General features: G+C 38.4%; 1 protein-coding gene across 1 annotated transcript in view; it reads left to right on the forward strand.

Annotated features, from left to right (window-relative positions):
* Window positions 1-6,379: 6,379 nt before the first annotated feature.
* LOC134631449 (voltage-dependent calcium channel subunit alpha-2/delta-1) overlaps window positions 6,380-15,371 on the forward strand; it is a 68,797-nt gene continuing 59,805 nt past the window's right edge. The window contains exons 1-2 of the mRNA XM_063479800.1: window positions 6,380-6,645; window positions 15,191-15,272. Coding sequence (XP_063335870.1) covers window positions 6,557-6,645; window positions 15,191-15,272 — 171 coding nt within the window. The 5' untranslated portion in view covers window positions 6,380-6,556. The remainder of the gene's footprint in view (window positions 6,646-15,190; window positions 15,273-15,371) is intronic.

Consider the following 15,371-nt stretch of genomic DNA (forward strand, 5'->3'; position numbering starts at 1 on the left):
TGGAGCAGCTTAATCATTATTTGTTAATTAGACGTGCCTAAGGACGCATGAATTCAGCTTCTGACCGTCTGCTCCCTGTGGACACTGCAAACTTGCTCTTGAAAGAAAAACCTACATTAAGTATGCACAAGCTGACATCCTAGTGCCAAAAACTATTAAAAAAAAGGCACCGTGATTCTTTAAAAGTTGTTTAGTAGAAGTGAGTTTGGAGTGGAACACATAATCGCTGTACCATTTTGCCGTCTTGTGATTATGATATAGACCTATTTTCAACATCCCATTGTGGTTTATTCTCATCAACACGATACGAGTTTTGTGTCTATTTTTTCGTTTTTTAAATTTATTTATTTAAATTGTCTCTTTTCTTAGGAGTTGAAAATATTATCACCATCTACACAGCTTTAACATTAGCTAAATATTTGGTGATTGCATATTTTACATAACTTATTACTATGACAGCAGAAGCTGGAACTGGGATGATGAATGGCTTTGGTAGAGCCTCCGATCCTTTATTTGGCTGTAATTTCAAGGCATGGTCACTGTGAGGCAGAATTGACTCACGTTAACATCTGGGGATGAGCCACTTGGTATCGTAGACTACAGCTGTAACTGATTAAATTAAATAAAACAGTATAATAAAGTTACAAAATTTACAAAATAGTTCAATTATAAATATACAAAATATTACAGGGATAAATATATGATGGACATTTTACTCTAAACTGCATACTGTAAAACTTTATCATTTGTTATTTCTCATTTTCACTGTACATGTGCAAAAGGGTGTAACTATTGCACTGTGTGTTATGCATTAGACGGAGGAGTTGTACTGGGATATAGCCACATCAGGCAGCACTGATTTCCTGTGTGGTTCAGTTGTGGATTTGGGTATTCTCCATCTCTCACTGAACGTGCTTCTGTGATTGGCCAGCACGTCATGGAGTGGGTGGGAGGTACTGTCCAGCATTGACCTTATGACCTCATGACTCATTGAGAAATGCTACTGACCAGCCAATCGGTGGCACGCAGTCTGACGATGTCACATTTTAGTACCTGCTCGGATTGCTTTGAAACTCAGGCGAGCAGGTACTAAAAAAGTACCTGGTACCAGGTACTATGACCTAATGGAAAACCCTGAAAACCATGGTGAACCATGCTGAGTCAATTGAGTAGGTACTAATGGAAAAGGGGCTATAGTGCTTGCCGGCTGGTCCAGATGTGCATAGACAGAACTGAGCTGGTAGAAATGACTGAAAGATTAATAGGCTGTGTTTTGAGTTTTGTTCAAAAAATAATGACTTCATATAGGGAAAAATATATATCACATACGCAGGACACCTTAAACTAGTTTTTTAATTAAGCAGCAAGGCAGAACAAAATCAGGGCTGTATCAAGACACGAGGACTAAACCCCAATTCAACCAAACCCAGAACTGATCCGGAATTAAAACAGGACTACAACAGTTCAAAATCAGGACTACTGAGGACTTAACCAAGACAGAACCAGAATCAGAACTAGATGATAGTAGCACTAAAAATCATCATAGACCTGCACTACACTTATTTTTTAATTCTACCAAAGTACAATATTTAGATTCAGAAATGTTATATAATTATTTAGCCTCGTTGTGCAAACAAGCCTGCATAACTTAATAAATATAGAAGTTGAAAAATAACAAACCTAAAAAGAAACACTAGGTACGAGATACCTGAGTACCTATGATACGGTGATACTTTTGGTAAACAACCATTTGACTAACAGGTCTGTCTCACCTGGCTCTTGTTCCATTTCTGTTCCGTCCTCATTCTCCTCTCCATCTCCCTCTCTGTTCCTCTCTCTCCCTCTCTGTTCCTCCCTCTCTCTCCCTCTCTGTTCCTCTCTCCCTCTTTGTGCTGACAATCAAGCCAAACACCAACATCATCAAATATACAGTTGAAACCAGATATTTACATACTCTTCAGATAAAAACACTTTTTTAATTGTAACATCAAATCAGACTAAATGTTTATTTTTTTTAGGTTGATAAATATAAAAAACATATTTGTTAGCTTTAAGAGTAAAGAGAGAAACTATCTGTATTTCTTAATTGTAAATGGCACCAAGTTGTATTCAAAATTGAGCCACACTTGTGGAGCTCCACAATTCTTTTCCTGGTGTTTTGGTTGACATCTCTTGATTTTCCCATGTCAAAGAAACAGGCTCTGTGTTTTGCCTTATATGCATCCACAGGTGTGCCACAAACTTACTCACATGGACTCTACTAACCTATCAGAAGCTTCTTCAGCTCAGAATGGAATCGTCTGGAGTTTTCTTATTAATTAACAATAAACTTAGTGTATATGTACTCCTAAATTTGATGAAAGTGATAAAAAATAGACAGCTCTCTCTCTCTCTCTTTATTCTGACATTTAACTAATTCAAAAGATATTTCAATATTTATTTATCCAAAACAAAACAAGTTTACTCTAAATTGATGTTGTACAGTAAAAATGTTCTTGTGTTTTCCATAAAGTGTATGTAAATATCTGGTTTAAACTGTGAATATACTGCTGTGTATTGAAATTCCTCTTGTTTTGCATAGAAATATACTGAACAACATACAAAGCATAATATATAAAATAACATCTACCAGAGTTTTTTCTTTGAAAGAAGCCCCTTATGTCCTTTCTTGTATATCAATACATAACTGAAACCGATTTATTTAGCCGTGGAGGGTAACAACTGGAAATATGAAATAAACACACATGTAAGCTAAGATTCTCTAAAGAAACAGCATTGTTGTTTGGCTTTTCATTTCCCCATTTGTTGATTCACTCGAAGAGCAAGTAACGTAATATGGGTCAAGTGATCCGTTTGACGTCATATTTACATTATTTGTAAAGTACGAATGATTTGCTTTGGTACCTGGTCGAACTTCAGTTCTCCTCTGGCTGCCTGGCTGCGTTTCTCCAACAGTGCACTCGCATGCAGCAGCTCCCCCCGCCCCCTCGCTCAGTCGCTTAGTGCCTGAGCTCGGATCATACCAATATTAGGGGGGATTTACGCACAGTCGTAAATTCCCACAGTGTGCACTATGTGCTTCGAATATTGTGTGTAGTTTTTGTTTTATACAGTTGTCAGCCAGGCATCTAACTATGAAAAAATTACACTCCAAAAGACCCCGGGCTTCTGAAAAAACAACCCGGGCTTAAGCCCAGTAAGCCACCCCCCCCGCTCCGTCACTGGATTGCAGGCTGACTACAGGTAAGTCACTAGGGGGGAGAGCATTCACTGCAGTGTCTAATCTGCTGAAAAACACATTCAACTCATTGGCTCTGTCCTCACTGCTCCCAGCTCCTCTGCTGTTGGATGGCCTGAATCCAGTGATTGTCTTCATGCCACTCCACACCTCTCTCATGCTGTTCTGCTGGAGTTTCCACTCCAGCTTTCTCCTGTAATTGTCCTTAGCCTCTCTGATCTTGCCCTTCAATAACACCTGAACCATTCTAAGAATGAGTCTCAGTCATGGTACAAAAGAAATATATGTTCTTGGGTCATGACCATCAAGAATTTCAAAGTTGAAAGAAGACTATGAGTAAATAGGTCTTAGGAAACAAACTCCAATTTAGTTTTACTCTGCAAATAGAAATACAGAATTACTTGTTTACAAAGTGAAGTAAATACAATTCAGAAAGGTAGAAAAATAACCTTATATAATATTTTTTATACAAGGTTATTTTTTTATAATAATACTGAAACAGTACAGAGGAGTATATATTTTTGAGTTATTTTATTTCATTATTTTAATCATTAGTTTAACTTATTATGAATTGTATTATTATAAATTTGTCGTTTAGCCAAATGAACCTGCTTTTGCTTTTTTTTTTAATAATTTTTTTAGTGAGGTCAAAATAATTGTTTTTAAATATTTTAAATGTGTCTATTAGTACACCCATCCACTGCTTATCCTCATGTTTGAACAGATATTAAAACTAAGATGCTTAATTGCATTTATTTCACTTTATCTTTCTTTTCTCACTAAATTACATTACATACGTAAATATCTCCACTTTGAATATTTAATTCATCAAGATCCAGTGTATCATTTAGCTGTTCACTTAATTAAATGACGGAATGTAATTGATGAAATGCATCATGATGTTCTCCCAGGTGGTCAGATACTACATCTATGTTCAAATTTAAATGTGCATGGGTATGAACACATATATTAAACACAGCCGTTATGATATCTGCACGCTACTGCATAGATGCAGAAAAAAAAAAAAAGACAGGAGAAAAAAAACAAAGACTGTATTGAAGCTGGTTTGTTCTTTAATGTTTCCTGTAATTTTTGTAGATTACCTATAGGTGGCAGTATCCTGTCAAATAAACCCAATACAGCTGCTCTTTAACCAATTATGGTTCAACACATTATTTACTTATATTCATAATATAAATCTCCAGGTTGCTCTCGGATGTCAGTATTAACTTTGAGGTTAATATTCAAAATAAATATTCTGTACTCTGTGCAGATATTTTCAGTAAATTCCTCATATGGAGTAAGAAAAAACCCATACAAAAATACATTTTAAGACAAATTATTTATTGTATGTATTCCTGTTACGGAATATATGTTAATCAATCTAATCATCTAACTACATTATATGGAATAGAGCACATTAGTATACGGATAGAGAAAAAATGACTTCTACGGCCTGTCTGACTGATGCCAGAAGATTTTATTCTGGTCTTTTTCCAATGATCGTTTCTTAGACTATATGAGAAGGTATGTAGCAGTGACTCCTTTTCAGGGTGCACTGTGAGATCCTTGAAGTACTCAATGGGATTGCCTGCAGAAGAGGCCACCATCTCTCCATCTCCTTCTCCCTCTCTGCGCTGCTCTTTTCTCCTGTCCTGTTCTCACTATTTGTTCCTATCCCATCATCAGGCGCCTCTGCTTCTTTTCTTCTTTTAGGAGAAATGAGGGTGGAAAAAGGTGTAGGGGGAGAATTTAGGAAAGGTGATGTCACAAGGTGTGAAGGATGAGAACAGTGGAAAAACTGAAGGGTCAGCGCAACAGTGTAGTACAGTAAGAGCAATGGATAGGTGGGGAGGGAGAAACAAAGAGAGAAAGGGGAAAATGGGAGGAGGGGAGGGTGAGAGGACAAGAGAGATGGTGTGTGGTTGCCAAGCAACAATTGATAACCAAATCCCCAAGCACCGTGCTTGTGCCGCCCTGCCCTCCCTCCAGGCTTGAATTACACACACACACACGTACAAACAGACACATGCACAAGCACACACAGGCACTTTGATAGATTAGGTTTAATGGTTTTGCTTTAATTATTCAATTAATCACAGGGTGATGATACTAATAACTTAAAATATCAACAAAAACATTACTGCAGTTGTGCCAGACTTTGAATTTATATTGCAACTTTTAAAATTCGATGCGATGTGCAGCACATCTTTAGAAATGCAATTTTATAAAACATGATGGATGGTACTGAGATTTATTGGGCTCTAATACTGTACTTTGCTGGTAATTTCACTCGTGCACTATATGTGTGAAATCAATGCAGCCGCCAGCCTAGTATTCTCATTCATTCTCGTGTGGGACAGTTAGTCTGCTTGCTGTCTAGGATAACTGGTAAAGACTGTGCAGTCAAAGGCAGTAAATTCTCCCCTATCTCCACATTGTAGGCAACGATGAGAGGTTTTGAAGTATTTTAAAGAGAAAACCCAGAACCTGTATATATTTGACTGCATATGTTGTGTGGGTGGTATGCCAGTTAGTCCCTTCCATTGTTTTGTTATAAAAAGAACAGAAAAATGACATATTTGCTACTTAAGCTGCCCACCTGAGAGCAAACACACATGGTGCCTGTTTGAAGAAAAAAAAAGTTATCAAAATTTATTTCAAAAGACCACAAAAGTTATTCATTTCAGTTCAACTCAATTCAATTCACTTTTATTTATATATCTATATAGTGCTTTATTGTGTAAGCCAGAGACCCTAATACAATAATACAGAAAAACAGTCAAACTGAGCAAGCACTTGGCAACAGTGGTAAGAAAAAACTCCCTTTTAACAGGAAGAAACCTGTTAAAGGGGAGAAAGAGAGACAAGACAAAAACATACTGTGAGATTAACGATAACTAATAATTAAAAGCAGCAATTAAAGTTATGCTTTTTAGTAATCATTTGTGACACCATAATTATACCTTTTCTTTTTATTGCCTACACAACTACTGTTTGTCGTAATTGCATCTGGTTAATTAAGGGACAGACGAAAAGAGCGGGAACAGCGAGAGTGAGTGAGTGAGTGAGAGAGATAGCGATAGAGAGAGAGAGAGTCTGGCATCGCATTCAGCTCCAGTACCTGTTAGAGCGCTGGATGGCCGAGTGATCAGATTAGAGGTGTCAGTGTTCGTTAATCTGTGAGGGAGCGACAGGCGGCTACACGCGCTGCTTTCGCACGTCGTTTCATTCAGCGGCGGTAGAGGGGAGTGGAGCAGATTGTATATTGACGTCCATCGGGGAATTTCCCCTCTTTTTCTCCCCCTCTTTTTTACAATGGATTCCTGCGGGGTACGAGCCTGGGTGTTTCTGTTCCTGCTGTGGCAGGACGGTTGTTGGGCATCGCAGTTTCCGACACAGCTCATGTAAGTAGGCTACAGCTCTTGTAATCCTGTTTCGATCAATTGATGTTCTGGTTTGCAGAGACCTTGTTTCAGGGAGCTTTTTTGCTTTCTCTTTTTTTATTCTCTCTCTCTCTAATGAAACACTCACGGGTGTATAGGCTTCATGGTGTGCGTGGGTGTGAGAGTAGGGTGGGCAGGTCATTTCATTCATGCGGTGGTCATTTTGATAAAGACAGCTTTTTCAGACCTCTGCCTGCTCGCGTTGTTACGCTGATTAATGTTGGTTACCGTAATCAGCAGTTTGTCACCGGTGGCTTGGCGAGCCGTGACAGCTCTTCTATGAAGTTGTAGCCTAGAGGAGAGTGGCTTTGCTCGGTCCTGCTGCTTTAGCCAATAATAAATGATAAAAGTTGGCGTTTTTCTGGGGCCCCTTATTGGCCAAGAACCAGGTGATTCTTGAGGTTTGTTCCTGGCTATTGTAAACTGGAGTAAAACGCCCCTATTTTCTTTTAGAATATTTTTTGGATTATCAACATAATATTTACAAAAAATATGCTTAAGTATCATTTACAGGATATTTAAACTGTAACTGATAATTTATTATAAATTTATGTAAAATCTTGTAAAAGGTGCTTCTTTTCTCACAAGAGGGGAAGGCCTCTGAGAGACATTAATTTTCCTTTATATCTCAAAAATGCACACTTTCACTTACTTCAAAAAATATTTTTGTTTGATGTTAAACTAGATAGCCCACATGGTAACCTATTACATCAACTCAAAACTATTTTTTTCTTTTCATTTTTTTTTTATATTTTTGTTATATATTTGTTTCGTTATATTAAATATATTTGCGCTATTCAAACATGACCAGGCCACCATCTTCTAAGGAAAGATGAAACGTGAATGAGTCAATATACTTGTCAGAAAGGGGTGGGGGTGTAGAGAGGTAGGGGGATGAGGGATCTTACACCAGTTTACCCTAGTAATAAAATAGCCAAATATGGAGAAAAAAGTATATCTCAATAATTCCAAGTCTTTTTTCAAAAGCTGTTAAATTCAGTATTGCATTGCTGCCAGAGCATATAACATTGAACTAATAATAATCATATGCTTATCCACAACCACAAAACAAGATTCTGATTCATAGATGGAAAGGAAACATTTCTTCTTTATCAAAATGTAAACAGTATCAGAAAAAATGAAACTGTTGCTGAAATGCTCACTGGCCTAAACTGCTCTGGTTTGTTTAGATTTTTAGTAATGCTGCACTTTTTACATTGGTAGACTGATCAGTGCGCCCACAACAAGCGCTCAGAAAATCCAGAAGTCATTTTATCTGAAACAGACTTACTGAAATGTTCTACACTTTTTTTTGTGTAGTTTAAAAAAAAAAGTATTTTTTTCAAGATGCTCTCTGCATTTGATTTGCTTGTGGGTAATCTCCTCGCTCTTATTTGTAAACTTCATTTACTGCTAACCCATACTCTTTCTGTCTTGTGTTCTTTAGACCTGCTGGCAAACTGGCCAGGTTTCAATTGTAGCGGTCCTCAGTTTCATTCAGCTTCTTCTCTATGACAAGCTTGTTCTTCATCTGCAGAGAAGAGCTCATCCTGTCAATAGAAAAGAGGATGAGACTCCAGCTCCACCTTCTTGAACAGCAGCAGTCCTCCTTTGGCTCTAATGCACTGAGAGTTAGAGGGCCACTCTAACCAGAATCAACAGCAGGTGAAGAACTGCTGTTGGAGATGGTGGAGCTGGAGACTGAGTGGAGATGGCATATGATTATATTGCTTGAGTTATTTATTTGTTTCTTTCTTTCTCTCCCTCCCCACCACAAATAGATTCTCCATCTGTATTAAACTGTATTAAATAATTCAGTTTCACCACCTTTGTATCTTAATGTCCCTTCCTCTTTTTTTGTATACTTGCTAAAACATTTTGCTTAGAAGTGGAGGATGCTGTGGGGATTCATTTTTGAATGCTTTAGAGCACAAATTATCGACCAGATAGTCCTTGTTCTTCATAGTTCTTTCTTGCCAAATGAACTAACAAACAGTAAGCATGAAAGTGATCAGTAAAAACATGACTGTCCTTGCATGCTTTTCTACACGACACAATACCAACGAAGATATTTGTGAGAAATAACTGATAAATGAAAATAGTTCCAGAAAGAAGGGAAACTAAAGAAGTTTCTTTTTTCCTTTTTTTAAAAAGAAAATTCGGATTGTGCGAGCTAACGAGATATAATAGAATTATTGAACACAGGCATCATGAGCAAAAGAGATATTAAAATTAACTGTATTTTACACTCTGTTTTATTAAGTGCATCCTCCCGGATTACACTGATCAAATGGATGGAGAGAAAACATTTTCATTATGGATAAGCTGCTCTGGCAAACTGTAAACACCTGCTCTTCTGTCTCTTGACAATCCTAAATAGCTCTGTTGTTAAAGTAGCCACTCTGGAGACAAAACATCTTACATTACCTTAGTTCTCTTCAGCAACTATTTAAAGTTAACAGAAAATAAAACTGGGGCAAAAGCTTACTTTAAAGACATCGCATGGGAGTTTTTGAATCTATTACTGTGAACCCATGTTGGCTGTGGAAGGAATATATCACAGTTCTACTGTTTGTCCCATGGTTGTAGAAAAAAACAACAACCCCCCCCCAAAAAACAGATTAAGGGTCATGAGGTGGTCAAGTCATTTTGATGTTCAAACCCTTAACTTCACATTAAAGCAACGTTTATTATCTAGGTCATGTTGAACAGGAACTGAATTGGCCACCTGGGTGTCAGAGGATTCAGAGTGAGAGCAGGCACTGCAGGTTGTTTTGGTGCAGCTGGTGTTTCCATGCCTCATTCTGCTTTTCTGTCTGGACTGGACCTGCTTCAGCCTTTGCCTCTATAATGATGCGTAATTAGACTGTGGTTTAATACAGCCGACTACCGAGATACACATCATGGGCCAGCTCATTACTCTCTCTAGTTCCAAAGTGATTGTACCACAACATCTGTCTCTCTCTTTCCTGCCTTGTTTCTCTTCCTCTCTTTCTGTTTTTTGCTCTCATTTGCTCTTCTTGTGTCTGTAAAACAATGTAGGGCAGTGCCTGACCCAGTTGCCATTGGTATATGCATTTGTGTCTGCGTATGTGTGTTTAATTATCCAGCATTGTACCACAGGCTACAGTAATCAAAGCCCAGAAACCAGAGTAGAAAAATGTTGCTACCTCAGCTTAACAACATCGACTTTATTAATGTTTATTACAGGCACCTCTGGATCACCTTTTTGATTTAGCCATTGATAACAGCCCACCTTATGATGAGTGCTAGAGTGCTAGCGCTCAGAAAGATGAAAAAATGACACAGATCAGAGTACTTTGCCTTTTTAGTCTAGAAATAGAATAGATCAAATTAAACATGATGGATGGTGAATATGAGAAAGAAATATATATATATTTATTAGTAAGGTGCAAGGACACCATGTTCAACCACTACAGCTTCACTGTGACTCTGCACTGATTCTACAAGTGTCTGAAAGTCTACTGGATGGATGCAACACCATTATTTCAAAAGACGTACCCTCATTTAATGATGGTGATGGAGAATGCTGTTGAAAACATCAATTCGAAACTTCCCATTTGTGAGACTGGGTTGAAGCAGCAAAGGCAATAAAATATGATTTACACCAATTTCATAGCATTCAGTGACACCTTGTGCCCCAAGGCTGGGTGCATTGTCATCTAAGACAAGATTACTTCAGTCAGGATAGATATACTTTATCATAGGGAAAGGGTGATCAATCTGAACAACTTTGTATTGATTTGCAGTAAATCCTAATTAAAAAGAATATTTGATTTCAAATATGCATATAAACTGACAGATATGGCTTTGGGGTGTAGCATTGTTCTATACCATTTTCCTCTGCTGCAGGAGTCTAGTGAGGTCTGTACTACTAAGACCAATTCCCTTGCATGTTGCAGTGCTTGGTTTCTGTGTATACATAAAACAAATGAGCTTTTCATATAGATTTCCAAACAAAGTGAGTAACAAAACATTTCCACGCACCCATATTGTACTTGAAGAAGAGCACATGCACACATAACCTGATTATCTCAACTATTACAACCAGAAATTTACACTGATAAGATTCCACAGAAGCTAAACTCAAGAAGTCAGGTGAAAGTGCCTCTGCCTTTCTGAATGCCAAATTCCAGGAAGCACACATAAACTCTAAGTCACAGTTGACTTGTCTGTGCTTCAGGCTTCAAGAGCTAAGGTCCACATAAACACACACAGTGTGTAAACAGTACAGAGTTTTGTTATACCCAGTGAAAAATAGGATATTAAAAAGGGTCACAAAATACTTAAAGAAGTCAAGCAAACCCTGGCCTATACTGCAAAATTTACAAGGCAGAGAAAATTATTATTCTCTTGGTAAGGTTGTCAAGTTGACAATGATTATTATGAAACAATTAACAACTTATGACAGCAATAGATCAACACAAAATATGGGTAACAGGCCCATCAGCATAACACTTATAATCTGTATTAGCCAACAGGCCATAGGTTCAGTGGAAATAAGCAGCCTACATGTGACGGGTAATAATATTTGCAGAGTTCAACTTTCCTCAAATCACTATGGAGTTTAAGAAGCTGTACTTTTTTCAAGTTGGAGATTGAGAAGCAAAGATTAAAATCTCCTGACTTACACTAGTAAAGCTTTCCCTAAACTACTGTATTTCACATTCACTATTCCCTGTGGTATTCCCTATCTTGCAAAGTGTCTCATCTTTCTCCACAAGTGTGCTTGCTTTGAATGTTCCTCATTCACTGTGGATTTTGTATCCCTGATGCATTTTTTCCTTGCTTTTTGATCTTCTGAACCTTTCTGTCTTGCCAACCCCCTCAGCTGTACTAAATGTCACGGTCGATGTTTTTCACGTAGTAAATTGAATGACTTTCAACACACCGCTGCAATGACAGTTTTTGAAAGTATTTTCTGAGTATGAATATCTGATTTTCAATGTTTGTTCCTGTGTGTGTGTGTGTGTGTGTGTGTGTGTGTGTGTGTGTACGGGTTCGTACTATCCTGGTGGGGACCAGAATCTGACTTTTACTATCCTGGTGGGGACTTTCTGCACCGTGGGGACCAAAATCCAGGTCCCCTTGGGGTTGAAAGCAATTTTCACACTCAAAATGCGGTTTTACTGTCAGGGTTACAATTAGGTTATGGTTAGGTTTAGGGTAAGGGTTAGGGTTAGGCATTCATTTTTAATGGTTAGGGTTAGGGTAAGGGGCTAGGGAAAGCATTATGTCAATGGGATGTCCCCACGAGGATAGCAAACCAGACATGTGTGTGTGTGTGTGTGTGTGTGTGTGTGTGTGTGTGTGTGCATGTTGCTTCAAGGCAGCCGAGCTGTGAAATGGATGTTAATGAGAATCTCTCTATGCTATATAAACTTGTCATCATTCTCATACAGTATACATGGCAAAAAAAGTTTCTACATCATTGATCTGCAGGGTCCATGACCCCTATATGGGAAGTCTGTTTCAGCTCTCTGATTAAAATGTCCTAACCTCTGATTCTATAAGTCTCTTACCCAGTAAGTAATGCAGAGTTCAGCTGGAGCCGATATATGTGAGGGGACTCACCCCTCTGACTGCCTTGTAATCATCCAAATGTCCTCCACTGTCGTCATCTGATAAGAAAAATGCCCGAGTAGCCTTGCAGGATCGGCCTTATCACCACCACTCATTACTAAAAGGCAGCTCCCCTCTCAGTTGGGGACTTGTTAATAACTGGGTTGATTTTAAAAGCCAAGACAATAGGCCCTAAGGGAGTGTTGTATTCAAATGACTAGAGTAACCTGTAAGAGTTATTTGGACTAGTAAAGAACGATACTCAGATTTTTACCAATACTGTTTCACAAAAGGTTAAAAAGTGAATGTCTACAATTTAGACTAATTGCAGGAAATGTTATTAAAGCAATTTAGCAGGAGCAAAGCAAAATCAAATAGTAATAATCACAAAACAACAATCAAATCACCTGAACTACAATTATCTTATTAACTGACTCTGAGCTAATGCTGATTTTGTTCTTATCTTTGGTGAGGAGAGGTTGGAGAAAGGGTGAGCACAACCAGGCCTAAAGATGCACTTATCCCCGTGTTCCGAGTTGATGATAATCACCCAACAGGAAATGAGTATCCCTTGGGAGTTTAGTGGAAGTATGCTGTACACACACACACACACACACACACACACACAAAATGAGCAGAGAGGAAAGCCAAAAATATACAACCATTTTGCAGGTCCACAGGTCGGGCTGGGTCAATCCCTCTAGTGTCTCTGCTGTAATTTTCAACTGTGCACATCTCAGATCCAATCTTCTGAGCTGCAAAGGGGAAGGACTCTGTATCTCTTCTTCACTTAACTTTTCACGTTCACCCTTTCTTCCCTCTCTTACTGGATGTCACATCTTCTGAGATGACATCTAACTGGGGACATCCAGTCACATTATTGGAGATTATGTATCGGAATTTCAGGAGCAGGACCACGCCTCCAAACACGCTCCTTCCGGTTGTCATCTATATAGGTTCCCCCAGTTCTGCAAGCTGTTCATTCTCGTTTACGTGCCCCACCCTCCCTCCCTCCTTGTTCTCAATTCTTTAACTTCTTCACTCCTATTTACTACGTGGGGATCTGCCAGGCCCGGGAGCCGCCGCCAGTCCCCTTCGAGGCCTTCCCCAAACCGCAGCTCAATTCATGTCCAAGCATTCACCTTTACCTACTAAAACGCTGTCAAACCTAAAATGAGGATGTGGGCCCAGCTAGTGAATTAACATCTAATCACCTGATGTCCACCCACATCTTATCTATCTCTGTCTATCTGACTTATGTGATTTAACGCAAAGTTTAAAGTTTACATTTTAAAATCACTTCATTACAATTTCTTTGTCATTGTTAACACAGAAATCCCATCACATTTAAACGTTCAGTCACATATGGATATAATTCACTTCATGTTTCATTCAGTTTATGTAATTCTACTTCAGTTAGATTTGTCTTTAGCAGATTCTCAAATGAACATTCGTTGCAACATAATCCCTTTTTAATTTAAATACCGAGGAATACTTTCTTTTACTTTCTTTTAAAAACTGTGTTTGTCAATCATTTATTTAATACAACTTCTTTTTATTTAATCATACTTTTTATCAAAAAAGTCAGACATTCAAAGACCGGTGGCTCCTGTGTGTCACTTTCACCCCTATCCTGCACCACACACACATACACACACACCCACACATACCAAGGTCAGACTCTGTAGAGGTTCTCAGTGAGGTCTGTTATTAGAATCAATGCATAGGTTACATTTTCTTATTTAATATCTGGGTTACACTTACACCTACTCATTTTCAATATACCTGATGATATTCTGAACAGTATTAAGGATAATTTACTAACAGCAAATTCATTCATTGTTCATTTAAAATCATGTACAATGATGGTCTGGTGACAGAGTTCTTATCTTCTCAAAGTCCTGCTGTTACCTATTAATCTACCAAGGTTGAAGCTGGATCATGTCATTTTTGTTATTCAAACTACATTTGTCATTTAACATATTGATCAAAACTTGTATTTTAATAGAGAATAGGGAAAAGCTCTGTTTTAGCACTCTGATCAGTTTTAATCACTTAAGGCTGCATGTTAAGACCTTTTACCCCCTCTCAGTTGTGAGGACTAGGGGCGGCCAGAGAGGGAACTTCTTGGGGGGGGGGGGGGGGGTCTCATACAACTTCACATCACCTGACAACATGTGTAGAGTGACAACATGTGATTTGCCTAACAAGTCACTGTCTCATATCATACATAATGTCTTAGGTTCTACTCTTCCCAATGATCATCCATGGCCACTTTGTTCAAGTGGTACATAGAGAGTAATGGAGGAGGATGAGACTAAGGTATAAACCAGTGTGTGGCACAGTGACTAATGTACCACGACGACACAGAAAAAAAACAAAATAAAATAAAAGGCAAGCATCAGGTGAGCAATTTTCACTCAAGTGAATGGGTACCATCATTGAGTCTGTTGTTTGGTTGCTATTATTCGTACATCAATGGCACCAGCAGGCTGGAAATGATTAAAGCTCTTTGAGATATAGAAAAGCATGTTGGTCTTAGCTGCCGCCCACCTCCTGCCTGTCCACTCACATCACTGTCACTAGTCACAACAATAGCTGGCACTTATCTGATTGGTTGACTTCATGTTTGAACTCTCTGAAAGCAATTGTATTAGTTGACATGCAGTGACACAAGCTTTATTAGATGACATTGTGTTTGTTTCTGGTGATCTGGGTTTGATTGGTTGACATTTTGCCCGACCCACAAGAGTGATTCTCTTTGACCTTGTTTGTTTTTGCGTCAAGTGACTTGGTTGGTCTTTTTAGATGATTGATATAAGATAGCTTGACAGACAGTTTAACTGAAATGCATGCAACGTCTCTTCTAAACTGGTTATATCTGAGCTACAGGATTGGTTGTGTGCATTTCTTTGTCCCATAGGATTAAAGAATGGGTTGATCAGATGCAGAAAGAGCTTGTTACCCTGGCAGACACAGCCGCAGCTGGGAAGAGCCTCACTCAGGTATAAACACCAGAATATACACAGACATGCATAAAATCAGAGCATAATTCTATTCCTTTCTTAAAATTTAAGTCAACAACTTGTATATTTTCCCCTAAA

This window comes from Pelmatolapia mariae, linkage group LG7 (genome assembly GCF_036321145.2).
Source record: "Pelmatolapia mariae isolate MD_Pm_ZW linkage group LG7, Pm_UMD_F_2, whole genome shotgun sequence".
NCBI lineage: Eukaryota > Metazoa > Chordata > Actinopteri > Cichliformes > Cichlidae > Pelmatolapia > Pelmatolapia mariae.